The sequence below is a fragment of the Syzygium oleosum genome, unplaced genomic scaffold (assembly GCF_021117445.2).
Source record: "Syzygium oleosum isolate NSW1041296 unplaced genomic scaffold, Sole_v2.1 Sole_v2.12, whole genome shotgun sequence".
Taxonomy (NCBI): Eukaryota; Viridiplantae; Streptophyta; class Magnoliopsida; order Myrtales; family Myrtaceae; genus Syzygium; species Syzygium oleosum.
The window spans coordinates 2,271,227-2,288,606 of record NW_026607496.1 but is presented as its reverse complement, the minus strand read 5'-3'; the positions used below and the strand labels follow the sequence as shown (position 1 = coordinate 2,288,606).

At 37.0% G+C, this 17,380-nt stretch overlaps 1 protein-coding gene and 1 pseudogene across 1 annotated transcript; both read left to right on the top strand.

The window, feature by feature from the left end:
- The first annotated feature begins 3,976 nt into the window (after window positions 1–3,976).
- On the top strand, window positions 3,977–6,223 carry LOC115677184 (uncharacterized). The gene has a single exon (XM_030600284.2). The coding sequence runs from the start codon at window positions 4,406–4,408 to the stop codon at window positions 6,221–6,223; it is 1,818 nt and encodes a 605-aa protein (XP_030456144.2). The 5' UTR covers window positions 3,977–4,405.
- Window positions 6,224–11,398: 5,175 nt separating this feature from the next.
- On the top strand, window positions 11,399–13,672 carry LOC115677032 (uncharacterized; annotated as a pseudogene).
- The last annotated feature ends 3,708 nt before the right edge of the window (window positions 13,673–17,380 follow it).

Genomic DNA, 17,380 nt, shown 5'->3' with positions numbered 1-17,380 from the left:
TGATGTAAAATCACTGCATATATCAAAGAGTGACCTATCTATAATTTTAATTTGAACCATCTTATATAGTTTTTGATACTTGAAGGCAACTAACGTGATTGCCTCTTTTGAACGTAACCAATACATAATTATAAATTGGCCCAGTTGGGTTCTCAATTTTAAGTTGGTTTACGAGGATATCGAGATAACCTACTTATCCTATGCAAACACACACAACCTTCTTCATCAATAATATCAAGAGTCTTGTTCGATGGGTTTCGCCAAATATTTCACTCAACTAATCATGGATACCGAAGTTTCATAGTTTGATACTCGAGTAATTATAGATGGATGTGCAAATAGGATTGAGATAGGATCAATTTGACGATATAACATCAATCCAACAGAAATCAATAAGCATCATTCATGTGTAAAATTCTTTTCTTCTACCATATGCATGAGAATAAATAAACGGTAAGGAATAATCTTTACTAGATTTTATGCACAGCAAATCTTCCATTCTTATATATAATAAATCTTTACGTAAAGAGGGAAAAAGGTGAGAAAAACGAAGAAAAATAATATTTTGCCCTATGGACAAAAGGCAAAAGGGTGAGGAAAGAGTTAAAAAAAAAAATATTTAGCCCTTTATATGGACAAAACTTATTGAGCTCATGCAATCTTAACTTACAAAAGTTATGTTTTCCCTATAAATTTAAATTTCATGACAGTTATCTTGTCTAGATAAAAAGAAAAGAAAGTAAGGGAACTACGTACTTTGTTTTTTTATAATTTCATGACAGTTATCATCCCCATGAAAGTGAAAGTTTCTTTCTTTTTTTCTTTCAATTTTTTTTGCTATAGAATGAGTTATGCAGACATAGATGGCATCCAAGGTTGATGCTTAAATGCAATTCGCCTTCTTCATAAACAGGAAGTATTACGCCATTTGAATCAGCTAACTTTTCTTTCTTACTATTGGATTGCTTTAGTCCATCGACCACGAGGTTTTCCTTTTGCAACTGTATCATGATTGCAACTAGTATTAGCAGAATTCCACCAGCCGTGATCCCTAAAAGCAGACTCTCCATATAGGGAATTCTTGCCTAGACCCGGGCCGTAGACTCAATGCGATCCTAGGCATTGGATTTGTGTCGACCCACATAATCAAAGTGTCGCCCCGGGTCCAAACTAGTAATATTCCTCCGTTTGTGCATAATCTCCATTAGATTTTAGTGAATCACGCTCCATTCAATCAACTTTAATGGTGAGAAAGACAACCTACAAATTTGAAGGGCATAGTTTACCGCGACATATTAATAATAGTCGGTATTGATTAAGAACTTACCATCAATCTAAATATACACATTCCAAAGATTGTCATCATATTAATGGAATTTACCTAACTTTTGGATAGTTACTGAAGTTATTTTAATGGCATGCATCTTCTAATCCAACTAATGTGATATAGATATCTATGGATCCTTTATAATCACCAAGTCATAATGTCAACGTTGATAAACAATTTATCAATATAAAGCGAGATCGACAGACTTATGGCCTTGCACAATATATACAATCGTGAAACTTATTGCCCCCAAAGTGAACTTACGAGCATGTCACCAAAAGGTGAACTATAGCATACCGATTCTGTTTGAACATTTATCAACTCAGTTTCAAAGGCATGCATGTTTGTTTAGATCTAAATAAAAGCAAAAAGTAGTTTTTTTTAATTTTCCAGCAAATTAGAAAAAATATTTAAAATTTTGAAATTATTAGGAAAAAAGAAGAAGATATGCGTGTATGTGTTAACATTTAAGTACAATGAAAGTTTCAGGACTTTTGGTTTTAAAAAAGGTTAAAAATATGTAAACTACGAGATTTAAATTAAGAAAAATGTCAAAAATAAAATTTATTTTAGATATGCTAGTGACTGTTGGAAAAAAATCGATTTTCATTAAGAACTTCTTATCAGTTATCCATGAAAATATATATACAAATCCAAAGTTAACCACCCAAATACTCAGTACCACTAAAAACTCAACCACTTAGGCCCAATGCAACATGCTAAAATGAATTTAAAAGAAGTGGCGATTAGTCTTTTCAACGTAAGGTTTTGCTTGAATGATCGTTGCGTAGATAGAGGTTGTAAGTAGTCATTGGGTGAACATTAAGTTATGTTTTTGGTGTTTTGCCAGAAGAAAAGGACCCAATCTAAGATCAATATAAGCACCACTTTACAAAAGTGAAAACCAAATGATAAATTGATTTATAGAATAAATGATGCAATAAGCTTCCATTAGCTACTTGAATAAGTGAGTCATGTTTAATTATTAAATAAAGATATATCACATTGTTTACGACTTGGTTTCATAAATTAATTTTATATTTCTAGCATAAATAATAAGAAGAGACAATACCAAAATTTAGTCCTGAAAATCTTAGTCAATGTTTAATTTGGGCCGTGAACTTTACTTTTTGTCTATTTGATCCTTGTGCTCTTTGAGTCGAATAACTTGGTTTTTCATATGGTTTTGCAAACAAGGAATTAATCTTGATCAATTTCGATCCATTCATCAGAAAATATATATGATTTTGTCAAATAACATGGATTTCCGGGTTTTCGGCTCCATATATGATTATGAATGCATGCAAACCGCCCTATGCATGTGTACTAATTATATAGTATTGCACAAGACTCCACATATAAAATGGTGAGCACCGTGATCCAAATATGACTCCGTCATATGTTCACCAAACTAGTGCCTATTTGGCCAATTCATTCTATATTACATGATTTTGTTAGTTCTCGATTTGAACGTTTATCTGATATTTGACAGAACAATTGAGTTCTTCGACTAGGTTGATCTATCTAGAATTGATGTAAAATCGCTACATATATCAAAGAGAGTTACCTATCTATAATTACAAATTTGAACCATCTTACTTGCCAAGTTTTTAATACTTGAAAGGACGAGGAGAGGCAACTAATGTGATTACCTCTTCTGGACTTAACCAAAACATAACTATACATTTGGCTGGTGAGGTTCTCAATTTAAATTTGGCTTAAGAGGATAATTTCCTGATAAGGAGATAACGTACATAACCTATGCTAGCACACTCAACTTGAGATGACTTGCTAGATAGTGTCTTCTTCATCAATAATATCAAATGTCTTGTTAGATGGGGTACCACCAAAAATATCGTTAAACTAGTCTCAGATAATGAAACTTCATAGTTCGGAATTTGGTAGTTATAGATGGATTTGCAAATAGAATTGAGATAGGATCAATTTGACGATAAACATCAACCCAACACAAAACAATAAGTATTATTCAGGCATAAGATACTATTCTTCTTCCATATGCATGAGGTAGTGTAAAAAAGCAGTAAGGAATAATCTTTACTAGATTTTATTCACGGAAAATCTTCCAATCTTATATATAATAAATCTATACATAAAGAGGGAAAATGGTGAGAAAAAAGAAGAAAAAGAATATTTTTCCCTATACTGACAAAAGGCAAAAAGGAATAGAAAAAGAAAAAATAGAGGATATTTTGCCCTTTATATGGACAAAACTTATTGAGCTCATGCAATCTTAACTTACAAAAGTAATGTTTTTCCTATAAATTTTAATTTATCGACAGTTATCTTGCCTAGATAAAAGGAAAGGAAAGTAAGGGAACTACTTCAGGTTGAAGAAATCAACAATCGAGAAATAAAATATATATAAGAAAGAAAGGTGAAAAGAGATTCCTTCACTTGCTTTGGCGGGAGAACAGACATCCCTTTTTGGAGTGTCCCCATGAAATGAAAGGGAAAGTCTCTTCTTCTTGTTTTCTTTACATTTCTTTGGCTAAAGCAATACTTTTCCGCGGAATTTTGTCATTGGTCGAATCAACATTGTCATTATCTTGTGAAGCACATAAGAATGGATGGGTTTGACAATTATAATAGAGAGGAACCATTAAACTCAAACTAAGCAAAAATATGGCATTTAGCTCCATTTCGGATTTGTGGAACGAATGGAACGTCCGAGGCTTTGTCATGCTAAGCCTCTTGCTTCAAGTCTTTCTCATTCTATTTGCACCTCTTAGAAAGAAAATAACGAACGATTGCATCATTTCCCTCTTGTGGTTGGCCTATTTAATGGCTGACTGGGTAGCTGCATTCGCGATCGGGCTCATCTCTCACAACCAAGGCAATTCGGCCACTCGTGTAGCTGAAGTAAACGGAGCACTTCAGGCATTTTGGGCCTCATTTCTCTTGTTACATCTTGGCGGTCCGGACACAATCGCTGCCTTCTCTCTGGAGGATAGTTCACTTTGGTGACGACACCTACTCAGTCTCATCTTCCAAGGAAGTGCCGCCATTTATGTCTTTGTGCAGATATTTCACAGCGACAAGTCACTGGTGATCCCAACGATGCTGGTGTTTCTTGCCGCGGTCATTAAAAATGTGGAGAGGACATTGACACTTAATCTCTCGAGCCTCCCGAGGTTTAGGGAACGGGTACTCTCACATCACAAGTACTCGAATGATTCACAAATCAGGTTGGTTGAAGAACTCAATGATCTAGGGAGTGGATATTCTGAGGGAGAAGAAGCAAAGCTTGCCGAGAGCATTGTGGTGAAGCATGCTCGCCACTTCTTTAATATCTTTGATGTCTTCCTCACAGATCTCATCTACTCATATGAAGAACGTGCAATGAGTTGCGAATATTTCCACAAAGTTTCTGCAATGGATGCGTTGAGGGTGATATCAGTCGAACTTAATTTCTTTTACGAGATGCTCCACACAAAAGCGTTGACAATACATTCCAGGCTGAGCTACATTTTCCGCTTCATAGCCTTCGTTGATGTTGTGATAGCTTTCATCCTGTTCAATCGCTCGAAGAAGCATCAACTCCCCGATCTCGATGTGGAAATTACTTATTTCCTTCTCTTCGGAGGGATTGCACTTGATATGATAGCTCTGTTCATGCTCGTTTTCTCCGATTGGACTGTTGCTAGTATCAAGTGGGACAACACAACGTCATCTAAACTACATTCATTTCTCCGCAAGTTTGTATCTGCCATGGATAACCTGAGGAAGCCCCGATTCACCACATGTAAAGTCGAGCCTAACACCAACGTTACTTACGAGGTCTTAGATACACCATTAATATTTCGAAGGTGGTCAGAGTCCATCTCTACCTGCAACCTTTTCTCTGAGAGCTTGGATGAGAGTCCAAGAAAGATGCCTAAGCACAATCAGCGGTGGGCCATCATTGCTTGTTCTAATATCCGCAGTTTTGTACTCAGTATGGCTGTGAAGATCATTCTAGCTATTGAGGGAATCACTAATCAAACGAGAGCAATCTCTCGTCCAATCAAAGCAATCTGTTGTCTTCCAGTGATGTCAATCTTTCTTCTAACGATAATAATCTATAAAATTATCCCGGGAGAGAGAAGATTTATGATTGCAAATACGAAGAATGTGTCCAAGAATCCTTTTATGAAGAAGCTATGGATCTTTATCTTTAAGGAAGTGAAACGTAAATCCAAGAAAGCGGATAATCTAAAAGACGTGAAGAAGATAGTTGAATCTAGTGGTGCTCTATTTCTTGAGAGTAGACAGGGGAAGATTGATTGTAGCAATCTTTTAAAGTATGTCACCGAGGCTAATTACGATGCCACTATTTTACGGTGGCATATTGCTACTGAAATGTGGTACAACAGAGAGAAAGCCACCAAAAGAAATGATGAAAGAGAATTCAGCAAGATCCTCTCCGATTACATGTTGTATCTTTTGTTTAATCAGCCTAATGTGGTGTCCGCCGTGGCGGGCATTGCCCAAATCATATCAATGAAGATGTCAGTCAAGATATTGGCCTATCTCCAAGATAAGGAAAGGAATGTAGAGTGGATATGCAATAGATTTTTTGAAAAGGCTGGGGACTTGCATTTCCTCAGTGACACCGAGAGCGACAAATGGAGAGACCCACTCAAGGAGGGGATCGAGTTGGCCCGCGAGATGGAAAGCTTCGGGGAAATGAAGTGGACAGCGATGAGCGGAGTGTGGGTGGAGTTGTTGTCATATGCAGCGATTCATATCAAGGGAGAGGCACACGTGCAGGTGCTGAGCAAAGGTGGAGAGCTTCCTACCTTTGTTTGGCTGTTAATGGCTCATTTTGGTTGTTTCTACAAACCTGAATTGGGCATGCATTATGAACCCTTCAGGACTTTCGGACCGGGATATTAATTGCGACCACAAAAAATCCTCATACCAAGTCAAGAATGAAGAAGCAAGCTTGTCCCGATTTATTCACGGAAACAAGAAACGTCAAAAGGATGCTTGTCTTGTTTTTTTGGCATCCAAATGAGTCCTGTCTTTCCTTTTCAAGCTTCCGAAATCACCATGTCCAATTCCACATCCTCCCTCTTGTTGTTGTTCATTAGCCTTGCTCTTTGCCCTTCCAAATGGTTCTCGTCCCCTTGTCTTATTCACACCTGTGAGGGCTTACCGTTGGTAAAATTAGGCCATCAACTTCTTTGTATCCTTCTTGTTACACTTTCTATGTAATTTTCTATGTTTAACTTTGGACTTCTAGTATTAAATCCTCGCTTTCTTTATCATAAAATACTAAATCCTCCGCATAGTCGTAACTGTACTTACTTCACATATGTTGTTTTTATCAACAACCAGATTTGTTTATTTTTATTAGACAACCAGTTAATTATTCTTAAAGGGTGCAATGTTAAAGCATCTTTTATTAGCGAATTACGTGATTATATTCTTATGATCCTCAAGAAAGTTGCTCAAATTCGCCATTTTAAAGCTAAAACTACTGGAAAGGATCAATTTACCAGAGAGTTATGTAGTTAAAGTCCAAGTCATTGGTGTGCGGCAGGGATGTCGAGGGTTTGCCGAACCGAACCGTATGAGATGTGTGCATGTTTTGATCCGAACCAAATATGAACTCGGCTCGGGTTTCCTCCTCTTCTTTTTTCCTTTCTTCTTCTTCTTCCATTAGCACCCTCCGTCACAAATTCATTCCAAGTCCCTTCTCTTCGAAAAGAGATGGACGTTTCGAGCTTGAACATCAAGGTCTCGCTCTCTTTGAAAATCTACACCTTCCGATTCAAGTTCAGGGACTGAATCCTCTCTCTCTCCCGGTCTCCTCTCCATTTTCTTTTTCAGCTCAAGTTTTGGCTCCAGTTCGAGGTAGCTCCCGATTTCTAGGGTTTTATGGATGTGAGTTTCTCGGGGATTTCGTCGGACCCAGACGGAGAAAACGCTCCGTCGGCGGCGAGGCTGGGTGATATACCGGAGAGCTGCGTGGCGTCAGTGCTAATGAACTTGGATCCGCCCAAAATCTGTTGCTTGACCCGAATGAATCGGGCTTTTCGCAGGGCTTCTTCTGCCGATTTCATTTAGGAATCAAAATTGCCTGTGAATTATGGCGGTGATTGTCGCGAGAGAGAGAAAAAGGAACCTGAAATCTGAACCAAACCAAACCGAACCACCAGACGACACAAATTCCTTTACTTTTCACCCAAACCGAAAAGACCCAAAATTTTCGGTCCGGATAGGTTTGAGTATTTTTCACACCCCTGTGTGGTTTGGAAACTGAACCATTAGGATGCACAGCTGAACCAAACCAAATCGCCACCATAACCGAATATGAACCGAACCGATCTTCGGAGTTTTTGGTTTTGTGGGGGGTTTTTTTTTTTTTTGTCATGTATTATAAGAGTAATTTTCCCGTCAACATGATATTTTTCAACTAGAGATGACATGTCTAGAATCCTGTAGAAATCATGCAATTGTTAATTTAACACAAACCATTTTCTTTGAACAGTAAAATAAAATGCGAATAAATTGATAAACATATAGGTACACATACAATGCTGAGCTTTAGCTTATTTGTCAACCTCAAACTATTATTTCTTATGGAGTTTAAACGGGTAAAGAGAAAATATCATAAAGGCTACTCCTAAATCATGTAAATTATACTGTTTTGACCACTTATGTAACTTATTTTGAAAACAAAATTTGATAATTAACTCAAGAACATCTATTTGATTTATAATCAAAGTAAGATGAAAAGTAAAAACAATAAATAGAGCTTCCTCCATTGAATGAATAACTTTCACTGAACAAATTTCACTTAAATTTAAGCATTAGGATAAAGAAATTATTAAAAAAAGAATTTATTAAAAAAATTAAAATATGTATGTCGGTATTATTTATGATTTGAAATATAGCATTTGACTAAGCGAATAACAAGTAACGGACTTAAAAATCTCATTTTAATGGAAAAATATTTGCTAACATAAAATTAAAAGCTATTGAAAAGACGTATTATCAACTTAATGGACAAAAGACAATATTAAAAAACTTATAGCTCCTAAAAAGTTGGTTAAACTTTAAAGTATTTTTTATTTATTTAATTGAACAAATTTGTAACATCCATTCGGAGTCTCTGTTAGGCGAGGGATTCCTTTTGGCCCGAGAGATGAAATGCCTCAGGGAAATGAAGTGGAAAGGCACATGTGCAGGTGTTGACCAGAGTTGGAGCTCTTCTGGCCTCTGTCCGGACATGTTGTAATTATGAGTTAAATGCCTCAACATGTCTTTTCAGTTATGTCTCTTTGGATCATGTCTCAATTGTTGCAATTATGGGTTAATTGTTGCAATTATGGGTTAATGGCTCATCAAATGCGAGCACAACCGGCGTGACTCTTTAGTTCATGTCATTTTCAGTTTTCTGCATAAGTTTTCACTGTCTTAAAGAAAGCATGTCTCAAGTCATGTCTCTTGTGCTCGTGTGAAGGGAGTCCATTAAGTGTGCTGATTTCGATAAGTGTTCGACATAGTCATGTTCGTATCGTGTTAATATAAACGGATACGATGTGTTATATCTTGAGAGGCATAGTTTGTAAAGTTACTTAGCACTGTTGACAGGAGCTAATCGCCTAAACGGGTACGAGGTGTTGTATTTTGGGAGGTATAGTTTGTAAAGTTACTTAGCACTGTTGGCAGGAGCTAATCGCTCCTGTGAAGGGAGTCTATTAGGTGTGCTGATTTCAAGAAGTGTTCGACAAAGCCATGTTCGTATAGTGTTAATATAAACGGGTACGAGATGTTGTATCTTGGGAGGTATAGTTTGTAAAGTTACTTAGCATTATTGGCAGGAGAAATGTTCGACAAAGTCATGTTCGTATAGTGTTAATATAAATGGGTACGTGGTGTTGTATCTTGAGAGGCATAGTTTGTAAAGTTACTTAGCATTGTTGGCACGAGCTAATCGCCTAAAAGAGATTCGGTTAACCATGCCTCACCTCCTATTTAATGTTGTTACAATTTTATAGCAATTGTGCAAGTTTGTATCCTCTTTTACTCATTGACTTGGTCATTATTAAAGTTGTCATCGCTTTTTTCAGAATTATCATTATTTGTTACAACAAACAGTGTCACATATTTTTTCTACACTACGTTTTAGTAGCCATAGGTCTGTCATGTTCATGGATTATTAGAATGTGTTTCCTTAAGAACATGAATTAGAGAAATTTCATACTATGTAATGTTGTTGACACAAAAACTCGGGACTCAGACAACGGTGGGACGCTGTGCAAACTTACTGGCTCTTTTCGATGATGTAAATCTACTACCCCTATTCACATTTAAATAGTTGATGATTGCCGACTAGGGGCAGATGCTTATCGCTCCGGCGAAGTGAGCATCACGGTTCTTAGTGTCAACTTGTTTCTCTTCTTTTTCCTCCTTTCAGAATCATGTCCATTCTCGGGCTAATTGGCAAGTTGGCTCAAATTTTAACCCGAAAACACTTATATCCTTACCCGAAATACAAACCGACCCGTTTTAGTTCTGCGTTTTCCCTGTAAAGGACGTCAAAAGATCCGACTGGTAGATGTTCCGAACCAAAAACGGTTCGGGTTATCGGGCCAAGGTCTTTTTGACTCCCCTTATATTGTTTTGCATAATCTACCTATACCAATAGATTGCATGGTATTGCGGAAAGTCTAATTTAATATCTAAAACTTAATGCCAAATTGATATATGTGATTGGATTAACTGGATTCTGATTAAATGCTGAGGCCAAAAGAAAATGTCTTAAATAGGTAGTGATTTATCTCCTTTTCTCTATTTTTTATGGTCTCCCTATTTATCCTGTGTAAGCACACTCAACCCGACATGGCTTGCTAGATAGTGTCTTCTTCATCAATAATATCAAGTGTCCTATCAGATGGGGTATCACCAAACATTTCACTAAACTAATCATGGATACTGAAGCTTCATACTTCGGAACTCGGGTTGTTATAGATGGATATGCAAATAGAATTGAACTAGGATCGATTTGACGACAAAACATCAACCCAACACAAAGCAATAAGCATCATTTAGGCATAAGATACTTTTCTTCTGCCATATGCATGAGATAGAGTAAAAAAACAGTAAGGAATAATCTTTACTTGATTTTATGCACGGCAAACTTCCATTCTGTACATAAAGAGGGCAAAAGGTGAGAAAAAAAGAAGAAAAAGAATATTTTGTCTTATATGGACAAAAGGCAAAAGGGTGAGGAAAGAGAAAAAGAGAGAGGATGTTTTGCCCATTATATGGACAAAACTTATTGAGCTAATGCAATCTTAACTTACAAAAGTTACGTTTTTTCCATAAAATTTTATTTTATGACAGTTATCTTGCTAAATAAATAGAAAAGCAAGTAAGGGAACTACTTCAGGTCGAAGAAATCAATAATCGAGAAATAAAATATAAAGAAAAAGGTGAAGAGAGATTTCTTCACTTACTTTGGCAGGAGACAAACATGCCTTTTTGGAGTGTCCCACTTATATTAATTTCAATTTGGCTTTGGCTTATATCATCCCCATGAAAGGGAAAGTTTCTTTCTTTCCATTTCTTTGGCTATAGAATGAATGACGCAGACATAGATGGCATCCAAGGTTGCCTTCTTCATAAACAGGACAGTTTTACGCCAATTATGTCAGCTAACTTTTCTTCCTTTGGATCAAGAAATAATATATATATATATATAAGCTATATATATATTTATATATATATATATAAGAAAAAGAGGTGAAAAGAGACTTCTTCACTTGCTTTGGCGGGAGACAGACGTGCCTTTTCCGAGTGTTCCACTTATATATTAACTCAAATTCGTCTTTGGCTCATACCGTCCCTCTTGAAATGAAAGGGAAAGTCTCTTCTTCTTGTTTTCTTTACATTTCTTTGGCTAAAGCAATATCTTTCCGTGGAATTTTGTCCTTGGTTGAACCAACATTGTCATTATCTTGTGAAGCACATAAGAATGGATGGGTTTAGCAATTATATTTGAGAGGAGCCATTAAACTCAAATTAAGCAAAAATATGGCATTTAGCTCCATTTCGGATATGTGGAACGAATGGAATGTTCGAGGTTTCATCATACTAAGCCTCTTGCTTCAGGTCTTTTCTCATTCTATGTGCACCTCTTAGAAAGAAAATAGTGAACGATTGCATCATTTCCCTCTTGTGGTTGGCCTATTTAATGGCTGACTGGGTAGCTGCATTCGCAATCGGGCTCATCTCTCACAACCAAGGCAATTTGTCCACTCGTGTAGCCGATGTAAAAGGAGCACTTCAGGCATTTTGGTCCTCATTTCTCTTGTTACATCTTGGTGGTCCGGACACCATAGTTGCCTTCTCACTGGAGGACAGTTCGCTTTGGCGACGACACTTGCTCAGTCTCATCTTCCAAGTAAGTGCTGCCATCTATGTTTTTGTACAGATATTTCCCAACGACAAGTCACTGATGATTCCAACGATGCTGGTGTTTATTGCCGCGGTCATTAAAAATGTGGAGAGGACATTGGCACTTTATCTCTCGAGCCTCCCGAGGTTCAAGGGACGGGTGCTCTCACATCACAAGGTCATGGATAATTCACCAATTGGGTTGGTTGAAGAACTCGGTGTTCTAGGAGGTGGATATTCTGAAGGAGAAGAAGCAAAGCTTCCCGAGAGCATTGTGGTGAAGCATAGTCGCCACTTCCTTAATATCTTTGATGTCTTCCTCACAGATCTCATCTACTCATCTAAGGATCGTGCAATGAGTTGCGAATATTTCCACAAAGTTTCTGCGATGGATGGGTTGAGGGTGATATCAGTCGAACTTAATTTCTTTTACGAGATGCTATACACAAAAGCGTTGACGATACATTCCAGTTGGAGCTACATTTTCCGCTTCGTAGCCTTCATTGATGTTGCGATAGCTTTCATCCTGTTCAATCGCTTGAAGAAGCATCAGCTCCCCGATCTCGATGTGAAAATTACTTATTCCCTTCTTTTCGGAGGGATTGCACTTGATATGATAGCTCTGCTCATGTTCGTCTTCTCCGATTGGAATGTTGCCAGTATCAAGTGGGACAAAACATCATCATCTAAACTACATTCATTTCTCCTAAAGTTTGTATCCACCATAGATAACCTGAGGAAGCCCCAATTCGCCACATGTAAAGCCGAGCCTAACACCAACGTTATTTACGAGGTCTTAGATACACCATTAATATTTCGAAGGTGGTCAGAGTCCATCTATGCTTGCAACCTTTTCTCTATGGCCTTGGGTGAGAGTCCAAGAAAGATGCCTAGGCAAAATCAGTGGTGGGGCATCATTGCTTGTTCTAATGTCACTGAGAAGATCATCTATTGTTACCATTTGGCTATCACGGTAATCTATGTGCTAATGATAGTAATTTGTCTAATCGATGAGCACATGATCCGGGGAGAGAAAGCATTTATGATTAAGAATACGTGGGGGGTGTCCAAGAATCCTTTTATGAAGAAGCTATGGATTTTTATCTTTAATGAAGTGAAACGTAAATCCGAGGTGCCCAAACGTAAATCCGAGGTGCCCAATTCAGCTACGGATATTCTAACGGATGTGAAGAAGATAGTTGAATCTAGAGGTGCTCTGTTTCTCGAGAGTAGACCGGGGGAGATCGATTGTAGCAATCTTTTAAAGTATATCACCGAGGCTAATTACGGCGCCACTATTTTACAGTGGCATATTGCTACTGAAATGTGGTACAATATAGAGAAAGTCACCAAAAGAAATGACGAAAGAGAATTCAGCAAGATCCTCTCCGATTACATGTTGTATCTTTTGTTTAATCAGCCTAATGTGGTGTCCGCTGTGACAGGCATTGCCCAAATCACATCAATGAAGTTGCTCGAGATAATTTTCCATTTCAGGCAATCCAAAAGAGATGTAGAGGACATATGCCGTAGTTTGTTTGAAGATGCTGAGGAGGACCTAGGTTCCCCCGATTTTAGTGAAAGCGACGATCTACTCAAGGTGGGGATCAATTTGGCCCACGAGATGGGACGCCTCGGGGAAGTGAAGTGGACGGTGATGAGTGGAGTGTGGGTTGAGCTGTTGACATATGCAGCAAGTCATGCTAGGGGAGAGGCACACGTGCAGGTGCTGAGCAAAGGCGGAGAGCTTCTTACCTTTGTTTGGCTGTTGATGGCTCATTTTGGTTGTTTCTACAAACCTGAATTGGGCATGTGTTATGAACCCCGCGCGTTGGGTAGATATGGATTTTAATTGCGACCACAAAATCCGCCAAACCAAGTCAAGAATGAAGAAGCAAACTTGGCCCGATTGATTCACGAAAACAATAAACGTGGAAAGGACGCTTGTCTTGTTTTCTTTTCTGGCATCCATATGAATCCTGTCTTTCCTTTCAAGCTTCCAACATCTCCATGTCCAATTCCACATCCTCCCTCTTGTTGTTCATTAGCCTTACTCTTTGCCCTTCCAAATGGTTCTCGCCCCCTTGTTTTATTCACCCGTGTGAGGGCAGTAGTGTTGGTAAGATTAGGCCATCAACTTCTTTGTAATCCATCTTGTTTACACTTTCTATGTAATTTCCCATGTTTAACTTTGGACTTTGAGAATAAAATCCTCGCTTTCTTTTATCATAAAATACAGTCAATCCTCCGCACAATCGTTACTGAACTTGCTGGCAACGTGGACCGAATTAGTGGATGTTTGGGACGGATTCTAAAGGTCGACTCGTCTTTTGAAGTTGATATGTTACCTTTTATATACGCTTGTATGAATATTTTCTCAATGACGGGATTAAAACCTAGTTCATATATGTTGTTTTTATCAGCAACCAGATTCGTTGATTCATGGATTATTAGAATGTGTTTCCTTAAGAACACGAATTAGAGAAGTTCCATACTATGTAATGCTGTTGACACAAATACTCGGCACTTAAACAACGATGGGATCTTGCGCATATTTACCAGCTCTTTTCTACGATGTAAATTTACTACCCCTATTTATATTTTAATGGTTGATGACTGCCGGCTAGGGGCAGATGCTTATCACTCCGGCGAAGTGAGCATTGCCGTTCTTAGTTTGAACCTGTTTTATCTTTTTTCCTATCATTGGGGGGGTGTTTTTTTTTTCCCCCACCCAAACAAAACAAAAAAAAAAATAAGCCCGCCCCCAAAAAAAAACAAAAAAAATAATAACCCCATAATAAGGGCCGTCGGGCAGTCCATTCTCGGGCTAATTGGCAAGTTGGCCCAGATCTTAACCCGAAAAAACTTAGATCCTTACCTGAAACACAAACCGACCCGTTTTAGTTCTGCGTTTTCCCTGTCAAAGATCCGACTGGTAGATGTTCCGAACCAAAAACGGTTCGGGTTATCGGGCCAAGGGCTTTTTGATTTTGACTCCCCTATCAGTAGTTTTTCTGTGTAACAGTCGGTCTGTAGATTTTGTATAAACCAAATGAGAAAAATTCTGACACTACTTCCTCTATTTTTGTTTTTGGGTTCGATATGCTCGGGTTCTGTCACCTTTGGGGGGAGGGAGATTGGCTTCCTCTGCTTCCCGATTGCAAATATCTTATGCTAAACACCCGTCGCCGATCATGAGAACGTCATTGCATATCGAACACGATAGAAAAATTTCACCGCAGGCGGAGAAATTGGTCGTCGAGATGGTTCGACCCTTCTGGAAGTCAGTAAAATTCCCATCGAAACTAGCCCTTTTTGAGTAAATAGTATTTACTAAATACGGTAGTATTTGTACCTTTATGCTTAGAAAAATGACAGGAACACAGCATCATATGGAGGAACTGGTTTGGACCCCTCGAGTATATTTACTTCGGCCTTTCGTTTCTGCTGATGCTCTGGACTTACGACAATCACATTTTATCCTTTATATATATTTTTTGTTAATGTGAAAAATGGGTTATTTTGTTTTCATTGTTGTGGAAATAACCGGTAATTTTTAAATGCAATTTAGAATCTCATAATTCTCTCCCAATGCTATTATGATCTCTCTCTCTCTCTTTCTCTCTCCGTGTTCTACTTACTAGTAGACATGATCAACGGGCAAGCGCCCATGGGGAAACTAATTTTCTGAAAATTATTTCACTTTTAATTCATTTCATAATCAGATTGAAACATATAAATTTTCCCAATAAAAGACATTGTTTAATTGCATTTTTTTTTCTTTATAGTGATTTTTGCAATATACATTACCCACAAGAAATTTTAAGTGAATTATATTTAAAACCATGCATTACGCGCGAAATTCGCTAATTAAGAAAAATATGAAGGTGGGAGTTTTTGACTAATCGTTCTAATTTTGGACTAATCAGTAACGACATGTTAAGATTGTGACTTAGTTTGGAATTATGGTTTACCCCTCATTTAACATTATTCTGTATTTCTCTTAAAAAAAAACATTGTACTATGCAAGTGACTTAATGACATACATGAGCTTTTCATGGAATCATGTATTTGTTAAAGTTCGACATTGAACCTTGTTTCGAATTTGTTCTTTAATTTTTAAATTAAAAGTACACGGAAAACAATCGATACATAGTCTGCCTATACCAACAGATGCCTACGGCATCGATCGCTATTATAATATTGCGTGGTATTACGGAAAGTCTAATTTAATATCTAAAACTTAATGCCAAATTGACATATGAGGTTGGATTGACTGGATTCTGATTGAATGCTAAGGCCAAAAGAAAATGTCTTAAATAGGTAGTGATTTTATCTCCTTTTCTCTATTTTTTATGGTCTCCATATTTTTATCTTAGGGTGCATTCGTTTCACGGAAAATGAATAAAAATGATTGCTTATATCGTTTAAAAAAATTAGTTAACACAAAATGTTTTCATCATCGATAACAATTAATGCCTAGCTATTTTTTTGGGCGATGAAAAAATTTTCCATTCATTTTTTTCTGTAAGCGATAAAAGCGATTATTTTTTTAAAAATGTTTTCCAAATCACTTATTTTTCGCGAAACGAACGGATCTTTAATTAGGAAATATTGAATGTTTATTTTTTTGTCGAAAGGAAATATTGACTGTTAATTGACAATAAATTATGAACTGACTGATTAGGAAATATCTCGAAGAAAGGATCGTTTTCGTGGGGTAGGTTCTGCCGTAGATGGAAAATAAGTCATAGAGGAGGAAAGTAGATATTATCAACTAATTATAGCAATTATTTGTCCATTTATTCTATCAAAACATATGGTAATTAGTGCTTGAATAATTGGTAATTAGATATTTTTTTCTCCTTTCAAATTTTTTTAGTTCTTTTTTAGTCGTACACCGGTAAGCAATATTTTCTTTTCCCAGTAAATAAAAAATTAATGAAAAAAATTATGAATCTACGTGTAAAATTTCATGATATCACCATCAATTATTCTAAAAATTTGAATTTAAATGGAAAATGGCCCAAATAGTCCTTGAATTTTGGCCCAATATACAATGTGGTCATTGACTTTTAATTTGATCAACGTGGTCTCTGAACTTTAACCCAATGTGCAATGTAGTCCCTAAATTTTTTGTTATCATTCAATAAAATCCCTAAATCAATGAAAGTGTTTGATGTTGTCGTTCCATTAATTCACATTTTCTATAGTTTAGGGACTTGATTAAACATAAACCAAAAGTCTAGGGATCACATTGAATAAATTAAAAGTTTAGGGACAACATTACTCATCGAAATAAAGTTCAGAGACCACATCAAATAAATCAAAAGCTCAGAAACCACATTGAATATTGGTATCATTATACCTAAAGGCCAAATTCCAACAAAAAAAAAGTACTGAATTTACCTTGAGTGACAATTTTAGCTCGTACTTTTTTTTTCTCACAAAAAATAACTAACTTTCGCTTAAATCCCAAATCTAACCCAAACAATTTGAAAATTTTATATCACGGAGGCCAGATTTGAGACTCGAGTAAAAGTTCACACTCACAATTCAACTTAACTCCTAACCAAAGCTATAAGAGATGGTGACTAAGCCAAAGCGCGCGAGTGCACCGTATTGTATGCCAATAGAATAGAA